Consider the following 22,550-nt stretch of genomic DNA (forward strand, 5'->3'; position numbering starts at 1 on the left):
TGTGGCTCTGTGGGACTGGGCTTGGACAGTGAGGTTCTGGCCCATCACCTGTGTTATTTTGCTTGGCTCCTGCCCTCTGTGGAACAGTCAACTCTTGCTGCTCCGTTGCTTTTCTTTTTACCTCCAAAATAAACCAAATAATTATATAAAAATACATTGCATGTCAAAACTAAGTGAAATACTTTTTTTTTTTTTTTTTAATAATGCTACAAAATCCCATTACTAATTCTCTGATTCTGTTCACTAAGTATTATTTCCCTTGGATTCAGCAGAATTCTATCTTCTTCATTGGTTTCCCAAGCTGAGTATCACCCTTTTGAATCTCACCAGGTATATGTTTTCATTTCAAAATGCAGAGTTATGAGTTCTTTCCCCTTATTTTTACCAGCACTTGTGACTGGAATTTGTCTAAAGCTGAGAACAGTTGCTTCTTGTTCTACTCATTTTGGTATTATTCCCTGCCCCCTCAGAGACCTGCTGCTAAAATTAACCAACCAACAAACCCTCAGCTGAGCTATTTGCTCTGTCCCTTCCTATACTATGGCAGAGATTAAGCATAACACTGAATTTATCACAGAAGGCCCTTAGTTGAGTCTTTTAACCTACTTGGTTTGCAAGCAGGTTAAATCCTAAATCATCCTCTCTTTTTAACTCCAACCATTCAGTGAAAAGACAGGTTTCTTAAGTAGGAATAAGTTCCAAATTTCACTGATTTTTCTTCAGAATCTTAAGTGCAAAAGCAGGCATAACACTTAGCACACGTATCCACTGCCAAGCCATACATTCACACAGTCACATATTAATTCATACAGAAACCCTTTGACATCTAGGTGGGTATTTTAAAATAAACTGGTTCATCATTACCTCTAACCTCAGTATAAGAAAATGCAACATAGCCATGCTTGAGTGGAAGGTCAGTCAGCCACAGAGGAGCTTTATTCCCTCTTAGATCAAGTGGGACCTCACCACCTGTAAGAATGGAAAGAATGGCATTTAGTTAAGTGTCCCAGGGGTTATTAGCTGTATGGAGCTATTCATATCTACATCTGTCATCAGAACTACACTAATGTAGTTAGTGTAATTAGTGTAATTAGTAAAGAGGTTTATTTAAACTTTAGAAAGATAATGAAATCTTCATTCAACTAAAGTAAAATCTCTGACCTGGGAGTCAGGGTATTTCTCAGGCTGGCTCTGCCTGTGGTGCCGGGCGCCATCTGGTGTCACTTTTGGGCCTTTAGTTCAATGAGCATTAAAGCAGTAACAATAATAATAAAACAAAACCAAAAAACAAATCAAACCAACCAAACAAAAAACCCACAAACAAGCCCCCAACCCAAAAAAAATAAACCCCAATTAACCAACAATAAATCAAAACCAAAAATAAAACAACAACAACAAAACCACAAAAAAAAAGCCAACCAAAAATCAAAACCCAAACCAGTACAACTTAAGGTGAAGTTGCTCTGTGACAGGGGGTTTATATTTTTGACTCTTGTGGGCTCTCAACAGCGTCCCTTTTGTCTACAGATTACTGCAGCTCTGTGCATTTCTTCATCAGCTGTTCTGACTATAATCCAAAACACCAGCTTCTAATGCTTTTCATTGAAATATAGCAGGAAAAACCATCATAGATTTGATTTTGCAGCAATTCTTATATCTTGTGTCACATGCACCTACTGCATCCCCAAGAAAAGTGGAAGAAAATCCTATGTATTTATACATAAACAAAAAAAGTCTTTGCTTTAGCATATTTTGTTTCTTATTGGGTATTCCTTTTTAAATCCTTTTTTTTTTCCTCCTTAACGGCAGCTGCCTGGCAGTGAATTGTAGCCACTGCTGTTTTCTCTGCAAGAAACTATAGTTTTCTCATGACTTTAGGATACAATTTAGTAACAGGTTTCACTTCATGTGTAACGCGATACAGTTTCGGCTTTAATTGGCAAGAAATTCACGTCACACAGTTCCTGAATTCAGGCAAACACGTTCTGCACACACAAATTCTCCCAAAATCATCCCCGTCATTGAATAGCACCCACCTGACTGTATAATTTTGCTGTAAATTTAAATGATCTTTTAGCGTCATTAAAAGCATTTCGCCAGTAGATCATAGAAACTTGTGGGCCTTAAAGTTCATCTGATCCCAACCCTAGCTGCCATGGGATAATAAGCATATAATATCTCCTGATAATTTAATTTAATAGAAATAATCCACTAGGTCCTGTTTATGTATACGCATATACTGGGGTTTGACTACACGTTTGCCTTTTGCTGGACTTGGACTGTTTCAGTCTCCATGGTAACTCCTCAGTAATCTTTGTTGTTACTTTCCTCGACGAGCTCGCGCCACATCTGCGCTAAAACACAAGAGTTTTGTACCCCCGCGAAGGAGCCGAGCGCCGCCTCAGGGCCACGCCGCCATTTTGGGCGAGGCCACTCCGGCCACAGAGGGGCGCGCGCCCGAGCCAAGATGGCGGCCAGCCAAGGCGCCCGCCCCGGATGCGGCCGCGCGCCCCGGCAGCCGTTGCCCCGTGCCGGAAGTGCCGGTGCCGGTGGGGGCCATGGCGGCGGGCGGGCAGCGGGGCGGGCCCGCGGGACTCGCCGCCTCCCGGCGCCGCGGCGCGGGCTAAGGGGAGCGGGCCGCCCGCCGCCGCCCTCCCGCTCCCTCCTTCTCCGCCGGAGGAAGGTAAGGAGCTGCCGGCGCCGAGAAGGACCCGTGGCGATGAAGAGCGTCTCGCCCGGGGCGCGGGTCCGGCGGGAGGTGTGCGCGGGCGGTCGCCGGAGGAGAGCCCCAGTGGGTGAAGGGGTCTGAGAACCATCGCGGATGTGCCCACAAGCTGCAAGCTGGAGTTGGGTCTGAAAATGGGAAATAACAATGAATAAACTGTTGCCTCAGCCTCTTTCAGTATAACCGGGAGCTAGGGCTTCTTTTCTGGCTAGTGCTCAAGGGCAGGATTGAAACGCGGTGGTGTTTACCTTCTTAAATCTACTGCTGTTTTGATAGTGTTTGTGCTTTCAGTATGTACATCCCTTGTGACGGTTTGTTTTCCTCGAAGGCGACAACTCGTGAGCCAGCTCGGATATGCCGAACTGCTGGAAAAAACAGCCAGAGGCTTATTTAGCGGGTAAACGCAGACCTGGGGTTCAAGTTTTTACCCTGTGGATTAACAGCTACTCTCACGAATTTTTCAGTATTCCTACTAAACGTACTGTGGGGGTAATGAAGGGAAACGAGCAGCTGAGTTATATAGATGCATCTTAAGACTGCAATAGCGTTCTCAAGTGTTTACTCTTCCTTTTCAGGTATTTACTGTTCCTTTTCAGCGTCCCTGTATGCCTGCCTTTTTTAGCCACCGTGTATGCAGCAGTCTGAGGGCCAGAACAATTTCCCCACAGCTGCCTTGATCAGATTCTGTCATGTCAGGGTTGAGGATGTCCCTCAGCTAGGTAAAATCAGGAAGTAAATTTTTCAGGATAACCAACCAAACTGGCAGATTAGTCTGACTTAGGGTGATTTAGAATGGTGTAATGATTTTGTATCATTTATGGTAAATTCTCTAATGCTTCCATGAATCGTACTGTTTTCTATGCACAATTCATTTTTCAGTAAGCACTTGTGTCTGGTGTTTTAAAGGCCTGGTATATTTTCTTAAAACAGCACTACATAGAAGGATTTTACCCTTCTGAAAAAGCATTTTTTTTCAGAGAACCCTAGTCAGGTACAGAGAAGCAGTGGTTCTCCCTGCCCTGTGCAAGGGCTGTTTGGAGGGAAAGAAGTGATGATTTCTGTGGAGGTACTCCAGCTGGAGTGTTTGTAACTGTTTTGAAGAGTGTTTCCAGTCACCCAGACCCATTCAGCCAGCTGGAGATTTGAAGCAGCTCAAACTGAGCCCAGTAGTGTCTGTGTGGCTCCAATAATTTGTGTTTTTTCTGAAGGGTGCCTGATGGTGAGTGTCTGGTTTGTTTTGTGCGGAGGCATTGAGCAGCGCAGGTGTGCAGCTCAAGTTCCTCTGGAAGGCCTGTGGCAAATGTCTGCACAGGGACAGTGGGAATGTAGTTAGGAGCAAGTAACATGGCTATAGCACCTTCCTGTGTGCAAGTACATACCTTTAGTACAGCCTAACCCTTGAACCTCACATTCAAATTGAAAACATCCCTTTCTGTGGTTCATTAATGGGCACTCAGCTACAGCTTAATACAACTGGATGTTGCTGCAGCACAGGCAAACAGTCATGGTACCATTACTAGCTGTTTAGCAGCATGTTTGTCTTGCAGGCATCAAAGAACTTTCAAAACTTTACGTATTTATAGAAAATCTTATATTATCCCCACTGTATGTCTAGAGACATTGAGGGCAGATGGGGTAAGGAACTTGCCCAATTGATGGCTTCTGTTTGAGTCCCCGAGTACCTGAATTTAGCCAGGTATATCCTGATAGCCAGCAGACCCTAAACTATCCAGAGGCATCAGTAGAGCTTCTTATATTGTTGCCATTAACCTGTTGCTGGTAGAGTAATGATTTTCTATGATCAGGTCTTCAGAAATTGATGTGCATGCTGTTTTAACTAATGTGTAATGAAAAGTTACAGAAAATTAATTTGTGAAAACCAAGGTTCACCTGTCTCCTCTTTTTGCAAGCTGTACTGAACATTTACGTCACCTTTTGTTTCAGGTGCAGAGCATGGAGAATGATGAACTTCCGCCAGAGGATGGGCTGGATTGGTGTGGGGCTGTACTTGTTAGCAAGTGCTGCGGCTTTTTATTACGTCTTTGAAATCAATGAGACTTACAACAAGCTAGCACTGGAGCACATTCAGCAACACCCCAAGGAACCACAGGAAGGAACCACATGGACACACTCCTTAAAAGTACGACTGCTATCCTTGCCATTTTGGCTGTGGACGATAATATTTTTAATACCATATTTACAGATGTTCTTGTTCCTCTACTCCTGTACAAGAGCGGACCCCAAAACTGTTGGGTATTGCATCATTCCTATCTGCTTGGCTGTTATTTGCAATCGTCACCAAACATTTGTGAAGGCCTCTAATCAGATCAGTAGATTACAACTGATTGACACTTAGCTCAACTTCTAGTGTCTGTTGCTGATTTGAAGCAATTGCATATGCTTGATCTAATCACAAGACTGAAGTTCTGAGTGAAGGCCAGAAGGAGCCTTTTCTTTCAAACTGATAAGCAATGAAGAGAGTAACTGTTTTCTATTTAAAACAAACGAGTAACTACAAAGGTTTTTAATTATGGATCTATCAAGTGGCCAGAGTGCAAAGCCCTGTGTGACATGTGATGGAAGTATTCCTCATTTTGCCTTAATGATGCAAAATTGCAACTCTCCATCTGAAATGTCCTGTGGGGAAATGCGTTTGTGGTCCACAACTTTATTCCTCTGTACAAAAAAGTGATTTCCTATGCTTTCCCTTGGAGTGAAATCAATGAGATACTTCTTTTGTGGTAAATGTAAAAGGAAAAAAGAAATTAAGAATGTGATTATAAAAGCTGCACTTAACACAATTCTTTGCTTTTTTTTTTTTTAATTATCTACATCAGTGCTGTTTTTAATGAATTTTTGAAAAATAAATTTAGATACAAAATCAGGAAGCAAAGAATAAAGTTTGTGCAAACCTTTAAAGGGAAAAAGTACATTTTTTCCTATGGTAGCCTACTTGTTTTCAGTCACACAACAGTCCCACACTGTATTAGGCAGGCAGTGAGGAGTTGCATAGGCCTGGAGCTTGGTGCTTTAAACTGTTCCTATGACATCAAAAGCAACCTATGCTGGCATTGGCCTGTAGTCTGCACAAAAATTCTTCTGTGTTCCCTTCTCCTATCATCTTGCTTGATAAAATTACAAGTAACTGAAATTTATGACCATTGTTATTTCACTCCAGACATAATGCAAAACCATGTTTACAGGAGAACTGATATATTAGGAAAAACTTTGAATTTGGGAAAGCTTAACTGGTTGGGGGATGCTACAAACAAGATGTAAGACAGATATGAATCATGTTTCTTCCAGAAATTCAAAGAAGTAAGATACCTTCTTATTCGTGTAATGAATGTAGATTTCTTCAGTCATACTGAAATTCCACTGAGATTACTTTGTCATAGTTTCAACCTCTGTTTTTCAATGCTATTTGGAATAGCATGTTTTGAGTAAGACTGAATCTCTTCTTTCTTTCTGTCTTTGTTTTTTCTGAGAATAAGTATTTTTTTATTCTCAAATTTTCAGCCATGATGGAAGTAACAAATATGAAAACAGTGCAAAATACACTTCTCAGAAGCAGTAGGCTCAAAACAATTATGAACTAAACTCCTTGACTATAACTTCCAACTGTATGTGATTGTTCATACCTAATCACAAACGCTAATCCATTTCTGACTGCTTTAAGAGAGTCCTGGAGTGTCGTCTTTCTGTTGCTTTCGAAAGAGAACACTATTTTCAGTGTTGCTGTGTTTAAGCATGGCAGTTCCAACACCTTAAATTTTCTGTTTGTACTTGGAGATATTTTGAGACATTGGTTTCAATTGTCAGCATTGGTGCTAGGACCTGAAAACAAGTAGACTTTGCAAGAAGGTTTGAGTTCTAAGTGCAATATGAAAAGGAGGAAGCTGCCATCTTAGTGTGCTGGTGTAAGAGTAAATTATAAACTCTTACAAGTAGTTAGTATCTTGGGAAGTCAGAGCTTTTAAGTTGTGTTGTTTCTCAACTTTTAAAATCACCATGCTATTTATCTATAAAATAAAAACTTTTCAATGTTTATAAACACAAGTCTATTAATGCAGATATTTATCAATAGCTTTTCATTTTTGTTGTTTGCTTTTGGTTTAGTGGGGGTTTTTTTGCATGTTTAGTGCCAGACAGCAGTGCTGGCCATCAGTTGCTGTAGCCTGTGCTCATGTCCTTCCCTCAGCGTGCATGTTCAGTTCATCTTTCGTTTTCCTCTTATGCTCTGTGCCCTAATTACTTGTTTGTAGCCTGTAATTTTGGGGCTTGCTGGATGAAACTGAATCCCCTTGCTTCTTTACTTTTGTGTAAGACAGATACCTCTGGCTGGACTGTTTTTAACTTGATGTTGTAGTTTTAAACTCAACAATTACATTGTGTGCAGATAGAATTATTTGAAGAGCCAAGAGCATAAGAGGAAGCATCAAAAATAGAAAATGATAGGAAGAACTGCCTCATTTTCTGTCATGCAAGCATGTGACCCTTGGCAAATAAACTAGCAGGCCTGGTGGGATGACCCAAGTCTGGATGGGGAGCATGTGCTGGGCATGGTGGGAACTTGCAAAACCGAGGCTCGTGTTCGTAGACTTTTCCATCAGAAGCCTAGTTTTGGATTTACAGCTGTTGACAGGCATGTGCTTTGCAACTAATTGTAGAAAAACACACAGTCTAATTCAAGCAAATGCTGTGTGTGTAAGGATTTGAGCTTGAAGTGGAAAGCAGCAGTGGAGAACTATTAACATAGTGTATACAAATACTAGACAGTGGGAGCAGAAGACCTAAGTTAGCTCTGCTGGTGTTTCCAGTATTTTTGGCAACAGGGGAACATCAACAGGTGAAATCTTACCCACAGGGTAAATAAAAGGAGAGACTAAAAATTAATGATAAATTGGTTTCTACTGTAGTATTTTTTAAAAAAATAAGTAGTGAAATAACTTTCAGCTTGATTATTCTGAAAATTTATAGGTATTGTCAAGGCTGATTATCTGAGTCACCAAAGACCTGCCTGTAACAGAAAATGACATCTACAAACTTCTGGGATAATCAAGCTTGAAGTTTTGCAATGTTCTGAGCTTTCATGTTCTGCCAACAAAGTGAGTAGCTGTAACACAAGGGTGATTAATGATCATCTGTATGCCAGTTACCCTGGATTTCTTTGTATTCGTGTCACAAGATAAAGCATTGTCAGACTTCTAGAACATTACTTGAGCAGTCTCAGTGTTAGTTTCTTTAGCTGCTTGACTGTCACCCTGACAGTCCCTTCCCATCTCAGGAATGTGCCACATATTTGTAGGTGCTACTGAGCCTGTCCTCCACTTCCTGCCATGGGGGAGCAGGTCCAGTGAAGAGCATAACACAAGGCTGCAGCCCTTCAAACTTGGACAAAAGTTAAGTTCCAATAAAAAGTGTTCTTTATGACATGCTTTTTCCAGCAGCAAAATAGGACTGCAAAAAAGGACTTATCCCTGGAACAAAACGTTTCAGTCGGTGCAGAATGCGTATTAACTCTCCTTATTTTCTCTTGCCTGGTCCATCCATTGTTCTCTTAAAAGGATACTCTATAGTTTCTCTTACTAGTTTTTTTTTAAATCCTACTTTTTATGTCACAGTCTTTGATGACATCCACTTTTCTACAAATGACCTAATGCACAAAAGCAGTTTAATAATTTTATCATGTAGTTAAATTTTAAGAACTGACTTATCTTAGCTGTCCTTAAAGATACCCCTATGGTGCAGTTTTCTTCTGGGAAGAAAGAACATGCTACAGCCATAAGAAGGTACTTCTGCTCAACTTGTTCCTCAAGGCCCATGTCTGGTCCATTTGACTAGTGTGTGTGCCCAGAACCACTGCTCAGGTGTTCACACTGCTGAGTGCTAACCTAGTCACCACAAATTAAGCCCCATGATGTCCCAGCTGCCAGACTACTGGGTATTTTATCAGAGAATCTGATACTCATAATAGCTTGTGTATAAATTACCTCCTAAGATGGAGTGAGTGGGAATTAAATGGGCTGCCAAGGGTGAATGGCATTCAAATCCTTTAATGGAAATGATGACTGCAGATCTCTCTCCTGGGAGCTAGAAAAGGTACTGCACTTTCAGACAATGCCCCAATTACTGGGAATAATGGGTTTGCCTTCTCTTCCTCACAGAACCATGAGTGCCTTGCATACTTGAGACTTAGTTTTTTTTTTAACACAGAACACTGCAACCTGTTAAGCTCCTTCATTAATTTAGCCTCACAGTTGTTTGAACCAGCAAATTCAGTATTTCAAAACGGTTAAAATAGAGGATGTCATATAATCCCAGTCTTTGTGAAGGAGACATGCTTTAACATTTGTGTTGTAATGTTTTGTAACTAAGAACTAGTTGATTTGCATCTAGATACTACTATGAATTTAGTATCACATCAGCTCTTTTAATTCCATAAAACATACCAGCATTCTCCCCTTTAGTTTAGTGAGGAAATCCAGTAAGCCTCCTTAGGCCAGTAAAATGAAATTCTATTAGTAAGACATACAAACTGCACTGAACAGTGCAGATACGGAGAACTGAGCTTGTTCTGTGCCCACTTGAAGGTTGCTTAGATACAAAAGCACTCCATCTCTCTGAGGTGAAGAACACAGCATCTTTTTTTCCATTGAGGCTTACCTCCTCTGCCTAAAATTGAGGGCCACAGTTGACTTAGGGGCTCCCCAGATGGGGTTCAGAAGACAGCTGTAGGGGATTGGGAGGGTGGGGAACCACATCACACGAGAGCTTCCTGTACCTTGTAACCCATTGCAGCAACTCTCAGAAAAATGAAGTCTGTTGAGTTAGGGCACTTTTGCCACAAGCAAGCGTACAACTTAGAATTGCATAAGGTCCCCTGAAGCTCCAGTGCTCTTGACATTTGAAAGTTTTCATAGCTACAGTAAGGACTAGCAAGGATTCTTTAAAGGCAGAAATTTGAGTGCTAGTTTTTGACTCAGTGCTCACTGGTATTTTCTGGAGCTCAGGTGAAGCATATTCCTGTGTCCAGGCTGACAGAAAAAAAAAGAAGTAGTACCCCATTACTGGAATGTTACCTGCACTTACTCCTGTGCTAAGTTAGGGTCTGTTGCTTTAGACCAAAAGTTTTCAGTCCATGACATGCCAATGGACTGCTGACACAGTTTATAGGTAGAGGCCACAGATTCTTGCCTAATGTTAAATGTTGCTATTCAGCCATCATGCAGTTTATACCATTTTTCAAGGGTTTGTCTGGAGGAAAAGGGAAACACTGGTTTCAGATGTAGGTGTACAACAAGCTTCCAAAGCTGCAGAATAAAGCTCATAGATGTCATCACTTTAAGACAGATCATGTGAAAGAGCTCTTCTGATACGTTTATCAGATCATTTCTCTGTACAAAGTGTTGCCTTTGTCATTTTGATAGGACACTTCCTGCAATAAATTATCTACCCCAGAGCACTTTAAACATTTTATCACTTTATGATGTTACTGCCAGACAAGAGATCAGAGTAAGTTTAATTTTATCTCACCCTCAGGAAATAAACCTCCTTAGCCTTCTGAGTTGGTCTTTTCAGTTATGCCTCCATCCCATCTGCCAACAGAGTATCTTAGAATATCTGAGTACATAAATGTCAAGGATACATTTACTGGACCTATATCTGACTCCTCCCTGCATTTCAAAGGACCGTAGACAATTTTGTCCTCATAAAAGTCCATTTATTTCCACACTTTGTCCTACATATTTAAGTCTCAAGATTTGCTTCGTATATAAAACAAACTGTGTCAGGAGAAAACAAGACAATGAAATTAACCCCCCAAAATGCTGTTCACACCATTCGGGCTGTTAAATTCTGCTAGAGAACACTCTTAGGCTTTATGAAGTCACTATGAAGAGTTTTATAACTGTTCACAGAGGCATTCTTGATTGATAGATGACTAAATCTTGTAGACAATAGGCAAAAATAATCTTCCACTGTAGGATTATATAGAACGGGAACAGTTCTACATGCTTGTTAATTCTGATACTTACAGTGGCCTTATACTAATTTTTCTTCATACAAACACAAGCTGTCTTGTACTTTTAAAGATCGCATTTGAAAAAGTAACTCTTTTCAGGTTTTATTGCTTTATTTTAAACCTTGTGTCACATGAAGAAATACTATGACTCGGAATAAGTTATTAAAAAACATACCAATCAGAAAATTTGTGAGAAAACTTTTATACTTGTCAACTACTTAACCAAAAAACTGGCGTCAGCATCACACTGGCACCCCGTAAGCAACACGCTGCTCACAGCCAGGCGCATCCTTTCGGAAAGGCTTCCGTATTAAAACAGTGTCGGGATGGACATTCCGCATTTAAACAGGAGCAGCAGCGCGGCAGGAGCCGGCCCGTGCAGCGGGCCCGGGACACTTACAGTCGGTACAGCCGAACGGGACTGTCTAGGCGCACACCCGGCCTCCAGCGCCGCCCTCACGGCTGCTGCACCTTCGTCCGTTTCAGAGGAGGGTCATCGGCGCTCGCCGCCGCGTCCACGTTGTTTTCGTCTTCGCCTTCATCCTCTTCGCCTTCATCCTCCTCGTCGTCATCGTAGTCGTCGTCATCCCCGCCACCACCTGCCAGAGTTCGAGCGGGTGCGGGTGAACGGTGCGGGGCGCGGGTGGCGCCCCGGGGCCGGCGGAGCTCCCTCGGCGCGCCCCCCCCGCCACTCACCGCGCCCCGCGCCGTCCGCCGCCGCCCGCTCCTCCTGCACCAGCGGCGCCAGCAGCTCCACCACCCGCTCCTGCAGCTCGCTCAGGGCCCCCCGGAGCCCGCGCAGCTGGGCGGCCTCGCCCTCTTCCGCCGCCGGGTACGGCACCCGCACCGTCCGCGTCCGCCCGTCGCGGCCCCGCAGCTCCGCCACCAGATCCCGCCCCAGGCCCGCATCCGCCTCCGCCGCCAGGTCGGCCATCACCGCCCGCCGCTCACGTGCCCGCCCCTCCGGTCACGTGCTGGCCGCGCGGGCCGCCCCGCCCCTCAGTGACACACCGCCCACGGTCACGTGGGGCGCGCGCGATTCCGCTTCCGCCGTGGCGCCCCCTGGCGCCTCCTTGGCCCCGTGTTTCCCGCCTCGCTTCGCGCTCCTCGGCCTTCGCGGCCCGGCGATGGAGGCGGCGGCTCCGGAGGGTGCCGAGCCGGGGAGCGGCGGGAGCGGCGCGGAGGAACCCGTGGTGTCCCTGGCGGAGGTGCTGGCGGAGAACGAGGAACTGGAGAAGGAAGCGCGGGCCGTGCTGGGGGGCAGCGACCACGAGCGCTGCAGTTACTCACAGGTGGGGGCGGGGCCGAGGGGTCCGGGGGCGGGGTCCGGGGGGCGGGGTCTGGAGGGCGGGGCCCGGGGCGGGGCGGGGCCCGGGGGCGTGATCGGGGGCCGGGCGGGGCTGCCCCCCTGCCCCCGGCGCCCCTCATGCCGCGGCCGGTCGCTGTCTCCGCAGGGCGCGGTGAAGCGGCAGGCGCTCTACGCCTGCAGCACCTGCACGCCGCCCGGCGCCGAGCCAGCGGGGATCTGCCTGGCCTGCAGCTACGAGTGCCACGGCACCCACCGCCTCTTCGAGCTCTACACCAAGAGGTACGGGCGAGGGGGCGGGAGCGGCCGTGTAGCACCCTCAGCACCCGATAATCTGCTGGGAATTGTTAAGAATGCAAACCCCAGCGTGTTCTCACTTAATATAACCCTGAATATAAACCCTGAAATGCTACATTTTTCTTTCCAGGAATTTCCGCTGTGACTGTGGAAATAGCAAGTTCAAAAATCTGCAGTGCAAGTTACTCCCGGTGAGTTCAGGCAGGTTTCAGGCATTCGGAGTCAAAATAACAGTCCTGGGAGGTTGGTGCCTTGCCTCAGCCAGTGCTGACTCATGCGACGCCTCCAGTCTTCCCAGGAAGTTAAAAAATGTGGGAATATTATGGCAAGGTATAAAACTGTCAAGGGACCAAAGGCAAGTGTTGGAGGAGAAGGAACATTTGGTCCTTGTCATTCATGAGTGCAGCAGTTCTGCATCCATGGTCAGCACGCTTCCAGAAGCAGGTTGTGGTGTTTCTGCACGAATACATCTCACTAGCTTTAAGCTGTTCCAGAATAATATTTTGGGGTGCAATTTTGCAGCTGGATTAAGAAAATTTAGGTCTGTGCTGCTGTCAGAGGGACAGTTCACTTTCCTTCTTTGTGGTGGCATTACTGCCCTAATATTTTGTCACTGGAGCCTACTGATGGGGTGTTTTTTTACCGTATTAAGCTGCCTATACTTTTATACTTAGTGAGCATTTTGAACTTGCCAAGTAGCTGGCAATCTTCTGGGAAGCAGCCACAGGATGCTGCTTGGCTTGCTTGCAGTGGTGCTCCCAGGATAACAGTCCAGACATCGAAACAGACGATAGTTTTGTGTATGCCTATTTTATTCTGAGAGAATTGAAATGGTTCCACAGCTAGTCAGCAAAGTCATGGTGCAGTGATCCCTACAGAGACACTTCTGACAATTTTAAGATGCTACTATTTCTCATTTGAGTCAGTGAATTGGATCACGTGGTTGTTCCTTCTGCTTCAGCGAAAATTCAATTGTACAGGTTAAGTGAGCTTCAGCATCTGTCCATTAATCTGTCTGACACCACAGTTGCAATTTGTTGCAAAGGTGAACAGGCTGTTATCTCTGTTCGCTTTTGAACTTTATCATTTCTCATGTGCCCTATCTGCTGCTCAGTGTAAAGCAGAAGTGACTGGAGAATATCTTCCTTTTTGTATATTCAGAAAATAATGAAGCTTTTAGGAATTAAGGGGGAACAGAAACTGTGTTTTTTCTGTGTTGTCTATTGAGACTTTTTCCCTTTTGTCCTAGGAAAAGGGCAAGGTGAATTCAGGAAATAAATATAACGACAATTTCTATGGATTGTACTGTACATGTAAAAGACCTTACCCTGATCCTGAAGATGAGGTAAGACATACAAAATCCAGTAGTAATCATATATAGATGGTGTTTATGTTAGACACTGTGTAAAGGGTGGTCACTGAGCTGTTTTTCAAGGAAGATCCCACTTCAAGAAATCTTATGTTCCATATTGGTTGTCACATGTTGTATGAAGGAATTACTTGATTTTTTTTTTTTTTTTAATGGTAAAGGATGTTTATGCCTTAGAAACAGATGAGGAGAACAAATCATGATTTGGACAAAATAGTGCTGCTGTTCCCTGAGGTTGCAGAGTTCCCCCTGGGGACAGGGTAATCGTCATCTTGAGAAATGTGACCAGTGCAGAATAAACACATTGCACATCTTAGGAGAGACCAGCACCTGCTTCCCCATGCCTGCAGCAATGCTCTGGCAAGGCTTCTGGGATGGGGAGAGTCTGTCCTGTCCCATAGCACTAGCTACAGTCCTTGATAGTAGCCAGAACACTTTTTTGTCTCTTTGAAATACTAAAACACAGCATTGGCTTTGCATGTGCATGCTGTTGTTTGCAGTCACAGAAAACAGGTGTTTTAAAGAACAGGGAAGGCACAAGTCTTTTAAATACAAAAAAAAAAAAAAAAAGTATTTTATAAGCTCCCCTCTCTGAAGTTCAGAGACAGCTAAAAACATTTCTGAAGAAATCATTAATAGTTGTTTTGTAACAAAGCACTTCATACTGTCCTGTATGGTGATCAGTTAGGTTCGGTTCTGGCAGGTTTCACAGACCTGATGACAATGTGAATATCAGTATCTTTCTTCTGCTGAGCTGTCTGTTCATGCACTTCTGTTTATAGGAAGAAGGATACCAGTAGTGTATTAACTTCTATTAGCTTTCTGTAAGAAAGTTGCCCTGCTGGGAGGACGGGTTTTTTAGTAATAAATTGGATTTCCACAGCCTCAGTCATATGAGAGATGACATGTACTGTTGAACCTGAGGGCAAACTGACTAACAAAGCACAAACTGCTTATTAATGGCAGCTGCCTGTGAGGGGCGAAGAGGGTTACTGCAGTTTGAAACTTGTGAAAGATTCTGGAGGTTGCTATTAATGCCAATAATACGATTATTTATCTAGATTCCAGATGAGATGATTCAATGCATAGTTTGTGAAGACTGGTTCCATGGAAGGGTAAGGAAACTATAAACAGCTGAACTGCCATTTGTACAGGAACAAATTGGTATTGGTTAGGTTTGTAGGGTAATTCTTACTTGGGAAGTTTGCTGTAGCTCTCAAAAGAGATTATTACATGAGTTCCAAGGCATTTGTTTTCAGCTTATGCAAAGGAGCATTAAAAGTCTGTCTGTCTAAAAGTGCACTGCTGTCCACTCCAGTTAAAACGTACTGGGAAGAGTCCTACTTTTTTGAAGGTTACCACTGCAGAATAAAGTAATAACTTGATAGCTGTCTCTTTAATTAGAAAACTCAAATCAATGTAGTTGGTGAGGAAAAGATTCTTACTGAGGCACATCATTATCAACTACCTGAATAGTTCTTCATTCAAATGCCTTTTAAGCTCTGAATTCCTTTAAGTAGCAAGGAACAGACTGTGCTGTTTATTCTTGATTTCAAACTTTGGGGAAGCCTTTTGAAAGCAGCCAAGCACTGTAGTGAGTGCCCTACTTAATGGGTAAGCATTAAGGATTCAGCCTCTTGTGCCTTGAAGGGCACAAGTGAAATTCCATGTTTGAAGTTGCAGGATCAAAGAGTAAAAAAAAGATGATTTGCTTCAATTATGGGTTCTTGTAGATAAACTTCTTTCATATTAAGTGCAGTAATGAAGAGTGTTGTACTGCATATTATGAGTTTGCAGGAATGTTTTTCAGAAGAAAGCCACTAAGAGCTCTTAATTGCCCAGATAGTTTTCACCAATTTATGGACAATTTCAGTGTATGATCAATACAGATCCTTCACTACTGCATGCTTGCTTCTTTTTGACAGCATCTCGGTGCAGTTCCCCCTGAAAGTGGAGACTTCCATGAAATGGTGTGCCAGGCCTGCATGAAACGTTGCCATTTCCTATGGGCTTATGCATCACAATTAGCAGGTAAAGAAATTAAGAGATCTGAGCCAGTGTTTTGTGAGCACATATGTCTGATACGTGGCTGTTAATGACATAAGACTGGTTTTAAGTAGTTGGAAAAATTACACTCATTATTTATACTGGACAATCACCTTCAGCAATGGAACATGTGGGGTGCCAGTAACTTGTGTAAAAATACCAAACAGTTTCCATTCTTAAATCTTAATTCTGTGCTGCTTGCTTTTAGTTACTTTATCAAAGATGTCTAGCATAAAATGGATGAAGTTTTAATGCTTAACTCAAGGAACTTAATTTCTAAACTGGATCAAAGAACTGAAGAGCCATGCTAAGGGAAGCAGTGAGACAAACAGTTCTTACAGATGCTGTGAGCAGAAAAGAGTGAATGACAGAGTGACCTGGAATGAATACGTTCAGTGTTAATCAGGACGCACGTCCCCTATGGTCACACCAGGCCTCTCTCAGCTCCGTGGACTTAAAAGAACAGATGACTTGATCTCTGTGGAAAGAGCTAGTTTCTCATAGTCTCCTAAAATTGCTGCTTGTATAAACTGCTGATAAATTTCTCGTGTGCCCAAAATTTCAATGATATTTTCAAGGATGGCTACCTGGAGCTCTTTTCCTTCTAATGTAAATCATACATGGGGCATTTGTCTGTTTTTGGTTTTCCTTTTTCTAACCAGCTTTGTTACAGGGCACATACTTAAACTGGCATCAAAACAGAAACTTGTTTTAAATAAACAAGAGATTAGCATATTTAATCTGTGGTGGTGTTTTTGAGGTGTTCTTGGAGAAAAACTCTGATACAGTTAATAAAAAAGCATGTGGCACTTACTGAAGCTGTGATAGCTAGCAAGGGGTTTCAGGAAGGACAAGTGTCTTAATAAAGAACTCTCAAATTGTGATACCCTGTTCCCTCTCCTAGGGCTTAGATTTTGGGAAGCAGAGTATTTTAGAGTAGGAGAAGCAGAGAGAATGTCTGGAGGGATCTGTACGTTTTCTGGCACGGTATTTTTACTTGTGGGTATGTATCTTCCAGTTCCTCCATTGACCAAAGCAAACTCCCTTGAAGATGAAGGGATTGTCCTGAAGGTAGAGGAAAGTGAAGAGCAAAAGAAAGAAATAAAAAAAGAAAGTGGAGTGGAACACCATGACACAAAGGAAGAAAAGCAATCAGAACAATTTAATGAGCCATCCACTAGCTCTGGGTCTGCCTGTCCTGAGGTAAAATGTACCTTCTTTTCTGACCTGCACATCTTCATGCTGCTGATAGTTGAAGTGAAGCCTACCCTGCTCTGTACAGGCTCAGGGTAGGGGTGGCCAATGTGTTCCCATGTTCCTCTTTAGTCACTGACCCTTCAGAGCTGCAGTCTCTGTGGAGCACAGCATAGGCTGTGGAACAGGGCTGTCAAGAGGTGTCGTGTCTGTTTGTAGATGGGCTGTCCCTTCTTCTCAGCCACCTGGTCAGTGCATTGAGGTGACTTCTGTTTGTTCTAATACGTGGTGTAGCTACACTTGCATGATGGTCCAGCTCTGAGTTCTTAAATACAGTTATTGCAGTAAATTTCTACAGAAATTTCCTGTGGAAATTTGCTGATCACATCAGAATTCTCATGTGGATGGTAATACAGGTTGTTTATAAAAACGTGTTTGAGACAAAAGAAAATTCTTGCCTAAAGAAAATGCTAAAAAAACCAGGGTCTCTTTGAAGTGATGTTATAGAGTGCTGAACATTCTCATTTTAATTCAGGTAGTTACTAAGAGTGAGGAGCCACTCTGCAAGCTAAAAGAGCTCCAAAGCAAGCCATTTGTGAAAAAAGATACTGCCACCTTTTGGCCATCGAACTGGAGGAGCAAGTTGTGCACTTGTGAAGACTGTTTGGTATGTATGTTCTCTTCATTACCACCACAGATGTGGGAGAGGCAGGGAGTTGCTCCCAGACAATCACTGAGAAGCTTTAGGTAAAATCTGTGTAAATATTCCTGGCACTGAAACTGCCTTCACTCCACATAAAGATTCACACTGAATCCTATGAAATTAATATAGCATGGAAGGGCTTCTAAATGTTTGTATTTTCTTTGCTGCTTAAATCCAGTATTGCTTGGAAGTTTTTATGAGGAGATTCTGAAATACTGGGTACAGATTCATGGTTTTATTTTTATTGTGGATAAAACAACAAGGATTGTGGGAGAGTACCTCCATCTGAGAAGTTTGTCACATAAAAGTAAATTTTACTTTATTCTCCAGAAAATGTACTCAGAGCTTGAAGTCCAGTTCCTGACAGACGAATGTGACACTGTCTTGGCTTATGAAAATAAGGGTACCAGTGACCAAGAGACAGAGAGGAGAGATCCTTTAATGGACACCCTTAACAGCATGAACAGAGTCCAGCAAGTGGAACTCATCTGTGGTAAATAGAACTTCATTTTTAGAATCTACTTTAACTGAACAGTTTGCTACGAGAGATTGATGTAAGGCCTTGCAGTGTAGTCTTGAAGTATTTTTGAAGTAACATGTAAACAACTGTATGACAGGTTGCACACCTCAGTCAGGATTGGTCCTCTGTGGCCCATCATTACAACTTTAATTTACAGTGAGACACTAGATGTGGTGTGAACTTTCACCTTGTTTAACAACTTAGATACTGTAATGATAGTGATTTATTGTAATGCGAATATTTAAACATTAATTTGGACTTTTGCTGTCTGGCTGATTTATCTTACCCTCTTCTGTTGTTTGGCAATCTCCTGTTGGCTGGGGACTGCCAGCCAGGCATCCCCTGTAGCTGTGCTGCAGAGCATAGTGACAAGGCAGTGCTGAGGTGTTTTAAACCTGGAGCTGTGTTTCTCTCTTGCAGTCAGGGCTCTGCACTCTGGCCAGGACAGTGTCCCAGTCCCGAGTTACTGGCTGGGCCTTCCCACCAAGACCCACACATGCTTCTGTGGGGGGAAGCTGGGAGCAGGGGCAGTCTTTTAGTTAATTGTACTGATTCACTCACTGATCTCTGTACCTTTCTCTGAAATCAGCCCAAACAGACACTCACACTACATAGGTTAGTTTCATGAATTATTAGGTTTCTTATGTTTACATTACTATTGTTATTGTTATTATTATTATTATTAATAATAATAATCTAATTCAAACATAGGTTTGTCTGAAGTAAACCTAACAAATGACAAGAGGAAGTAGAACGAGTGTTCTTGAGCCATTGTTAAACTAAAACTGGGTATCTTACTGGTTTTGTTTTTTTTTTCTTTGCATTTGCTTTGCCATCCAGAGTACAATGATTTAAAGACGGAACTGACTGACTATCTCAGGAGGTTTGCAGATGAGGGAACGGTAAGGAGCAGCTTCCAGAATTTGTTTGCCAGAAAATGTGTTTTAAAGAACTGTTGAGGGCTGGGTGGTGAATACCATGATGTTCTGTTGTGATATTTTCTCTTGTCTCTTGGAGTTGCTGGAACTGCAGTAGAAATCAGAAATCCCTTATTTCATACAATTTTAACAATTCCTTAATGACATTGTTGAGACATAATGGGAACTTTACAGAAATCTGTCTGCAAGGTACTGAGAGAAGTTCTTACATTTAAATGAAACTTCTCTTGCTCTAGGTAAGATATTCAGGAAGAAAAGCTCTTAACTTTTCTGGGGTTTTTTTGCATCAAATCTAAACCCTTAGAAGAGTAAGGGCTGATTGTGATTATCAGTCTTATCAGTTGTTTTCCTGCAGGAATTTTCAGGCTGTTATTAAGTAAAACTTGCATTTTGTTGGCTAACTTGCTGTATTGCCATTCTTAGTTACATCCGAATAACCCTGAAGTGAACCAGTGAAAATCTTGCTTTGTGTTAAATTTTCTGATGGTAAAAGCAAGAGGTCGGAGTCATTGAAATACCACTGGGAGCTTTGCTCCATGTGTTTGTTCTGCCTTTGGGGAACTCGTTTCCCTGTTTGTATTATCTACAATAGAATTTGGGCATTAATCCTCTCCTTCAGGTGCAACAGGAAAGCTGTACCAGAGAAATTTCAGGGTATTTGCTTTTCTGTGCTTTGTGTATTATGTGTGGAGATACAGCAGGATCCGTTAATTAAGTTCTTGCACCACAACTTGGGTTTCATATTGCTTCTCCTAGGTGGTTAAAAGAGAAGACATTCAGCACTTCTTCGAAGAATTTCAGTCTCGGAAAAGGCGACGGACTAACAGGATGCAGTACTACTGTAGTTAGACTGAGAGGGTTTGGGTTGAAAGGACAACTGGCAAAACAATGTTCACTGGCAAACAGAAAAAACATCTTCAATTTTTGGCTTCTCATCAAAATCCAGCTGTCCAAGAAACATCATCATTTTGTCTTAGACTTCCTTCATTCGTATCACTTAAAACATGGGCTTAACAAATCCTTTCATTGCAGTTAGAGGGATTTCAGTACCGGCCGACTTTGCATTCCCGTGAAAGCCGGCCTTGTTTCCAGGGGAGGAGGGTATTACCGGAGCAGTGTGTCCTGCTGCTTCCCCTTCGCCTCTCCCCTGCTTACTGCCAGGGCCTGGAGCCGGGGCTGTGCTAAACCGGGGGCAGGGAACGCGCTCCCGGCTTTCCTGCTTGAATGGCTCCGTCTCCCCCCTTCGGGCTGTAGCGATTCTGGGAGGGCCCCAGCACCGAGGAGCTGCCGGTTCCTGCCCTGCCGTGGCTCCCCAGGGCCTGGCTGTGGCTGAGCCCAGCGCTGCTGCCTGCCGGCTCCTGCTGGGGAAGTGCTCCCCCGGCTGCTCATAAATGGGAAAGCAGAGCTTAGGCTTGATGCAATCTGGTTTTATACATTAAAAAACATATTTATAGTATTGGACAGGGATGGTTTCTCTGGTAAAAAAATTGTCAGATGATTTTAACTCACTTATCGGACCATAAACAATAGCTAGGAGGAGGTACTAAATTACAAACTAAAAATGGGGGGGTTGTTATGTGCTTTGATTTTAAAATCTAGCCTACAGCAAATTCTTCTACTTTATAAATGTTGCTAAAAACACTGCAGCATCCTGGTATTTTGCTATAGTATGGAATGTTCTTTTTATAACCACTGAGAGTCATGGGACAGGAGATGTTTCACTGACTTTTAAGACTACACTTAGATGCAATTAAAAATTAAGATTTTGTAAGTTTGGAACCTAATGTAGTTAGCCCCCAAAATGTACGTTAAAGTTCTAGTTTTTGAGGATTTCTATATCATGGGGTACTATTCTGCTTCCGCGTTAATGGTTTTTGAAAAGCAAAGGTGACTTTTATCATTCTCACTATTGACTGTTTCTGACCATTTTATTTACAAACAGTAGTTTAGCATAGATGCTCAGCTGAGCAGTTTCATAGGACATGTAGTATGCTGAGTTGGAAGGGACCCATCAGGATCATCACATCCAACTCCTTGCCCTGCACAGGACACCCCAAAAGCCACACCATGTGCCTGAGAGCATTGTCCAAACACTTCTTGAACTCTGCCAGGCTTGGGGTGCTGTGACCACTGCCCTGGGGAGCCTGTTCAGTGCTCAACCACCCTCTGGGTGAAAAACTTTTTCCTGATACCCAATCTGAACTGTCCCTGACACAGCTTCAGGCCATTCCCTCAGTCCTGGCACTGGGCACCACAGCGATGAGATCAGTGTCTGCCCCTCCTCTTCCCCTCATGGGAAGTTGTAACTGCAGTGGGGTCTCTCCTCAGCCTCCTCCAGGCTGGACAGACCAAGTGACCTCAGTTGCACCTCATACAGCTTCTCCTCAAGGTCCTCCTGGCCCTCCTTCGGATGCTCTCCTAACATCTTTGTATGTACTTTACATTGTGGCAGCCAGAACTGCCCCCAGCACTCGAGGTGAGGCTGCCCCAGCTCAGAGCAGAGCAGGACAATCCCCTCCCTCGCCCGGCTGGTGATGCTATCCATGATGCCCCCAGGACGTGGGTGGCCCTCCTGGCTGCCAGGGCACTGCTGGCTCATGCTCAATGCCTCATCGACCCCCAGGGCCCTTTCCTAGCTGCTTTTAAATTTAACTCTGGGTATTGTACATGCTCTTTTTTGGTAGCAACTGTTACGGGAGCTGTAACTACACATCTAACTACAATATAAAAAAATTAAAAGAACCATTCACTGTGTGTTGTCTTGTTTTCTCTCAGTGGTGTTGGAGTGTCTTGTTTCCATCCATGATCCAGGCAGACACAGGGAGCCAAGTGATTACCTGTTAGCCAAGCCACCAGGGTGTACAAGCCCAGGATTCACAGACCTTTGTTTCCACCTGACCCAGGTGTGAAACAAGGGATTGCAGCCTGCTGTTAAGTACAATTTAAAGCAGCACAGGGTCATGTTTCTTCTGTGCTGCAGATTCTGTAATTCTGTAATTCACTAGAGGAGTGGGGGAGAGGGTACCCAAAGACAATTGTGTCTTCCACAGGAAATAAAAAAGCAGTGAAAGGCCCCAGTGATCACAGAAATGGTTTACAGCCCAGCACCAGACTTGCTGTGCTTGAGAAAATACAGTAGTGATGGAAGGAGTGAGTTCAAATGTGGAATTCCTGTGGCTCCCATTGCAGAGCACAGGACCAGAACTGACCCCAAGCACTGTCCATCCCTGGCATCAGCCTGTACTGAAGCAGGGTCCACCCAAAGGGACCCAGCTCCAACAGTCCTCCCTTCCAATGCTGAAAGCCTCCTCTCAGCAGAGACATCAGGCATCCTCTCCTCTGAGGCTGGCAGGCTTAGAAGCACTGTTGCAAAGTGACAGAAAGACTGTAAAAAAAAATGTTAAAATTCTCTAATTTCGGAAGCTCCTA

The 22,550-nt window shown here is 43.5% G+C and overlaps 3 protein-coding genes across 21 annotated transcripts in view; 2 read left to right on the forward strand and 1 right to left on the reverse strand.

Moving 5' to 3' along the window:
* Positions 1 to 2,504, reverse strand: part of ITPK1 (inositol-tetrakisphosphate 1-kinase) — a 154,391-nt gene extending 151,887 nt beyond the window's left edge. For 3 of the 17 annotated variants that reach the window (XM_086893086.1, XM_086893094.1, XM_086893090.1), the window contains exons 1-3: positions 2,037 to 2,459; positions 1,162 to 1,232; positions 865 to 969 (exon numbers count right to left, since the gene is read on the reverse strand). In XM_086893086.1, the coding sequence (XP_086749212.1) occupies positions 865 to 900 (36 nt within the window). In that variant the 5' untranslated portion in view covers positions 901 to 969; positions 1,162 to 1,232; positions 2,037 to 2,459. Of the gene's footprint in view, positions 1 to 864; positions 970 to 1,161; positions 1,233 to 2,036 lie in introns of all 17 variants that reach the window. The other 14 variants (XM_086893091.1, XM_086893085.1, XM_086893095.1 and 11 more) reach the window with 11 other exon arrangements.
* Positions 2,505 to 2,546: 42 nt separating this feature from the next.
* Positions 2,547 to 6,779, forward strand: LYSET (lysosomal enzyme trafficking factor). Of its 3 annotated transcripts, none has more exons than XM_023946561.2 (2): positions 2,547 to 2,683; positions 4,670 to 6,779. In XM_023946561.2, exon 2 carries the CDS (start codon positions 4,686 to 4,688, stop codon positions 5,079 to 5,081), a length of 396 nt encoding a protein of 131 aa, XP_023802329.1. In that variant the 5' UTR covers positions 2,547 to 2,683; positions 4,670 to 4,685; the 3' UTR covers positions 5,082 to 6,779. The 3 variants fall into 3 exon arrangements, with proteins under 3 accessions (XP_023802329.1, XP_086749258.1, XP_023802330.1); XM_086893132.1 differs by lacking the exon at positions 2,547 to 2,683 and adding an exon at positions 3,059 to 3,122; XM_023946562.2 differs by lacking the exon at positions 2,547 to 2,683 and adding an exon at positions 3,320 to 3,444.
* A 2,694-nt stretch (positions 6,780 to 9,473) lies between these two features.
* Positions 9,474 to 20,084, forward strand: UBR7 (ubiquitin protein ligase E3 component n-recognin 7). The gene is made up of 11 exons (XM_086893083.1): positions 9,474 to 12,040; positions 12,203 to 12,336; positions 12,482 to 12,542; positions 13,601 to 13,696; positions 14,782 to 14,835; positions 15,646 to 15,751; positions 16,785 to 16,969; positions 17,496 to 17,627; positions 17,994 to 18,156; positions 19,024 to 19,085; positions 19,878 to 20,084. Exons 1-11 carry the CDS (start codon positions 11,075 to 11,077, stop codon positions 19,968 to 19,970), a joined length of 2,052 nt encoding a protein of 683 aa, XP_086749209.1. The 5' UTR covers positions 9,474 to 11,074; the 3' UTR covers positions 19,971 to 20,084.
* Positions 20,085 to 22,550: the final 2,466 nt, after the last annotated feature.

The sequence above is a fragment of the Cyanistes caeruleus genome, chromosome 6, assembly GCF_971803275.1.
Source record: "Cyanistes caeruleus chromosome 6, bCyaCae1.hap1.1, whole genome shotgun sequence".
Classification (NCBI taxonomy): Eukaryota; Metazoa; Chordata; class Aves; order Passeriformes; family Paridae; genus Cyanistes; species Cyanistes caeruleus.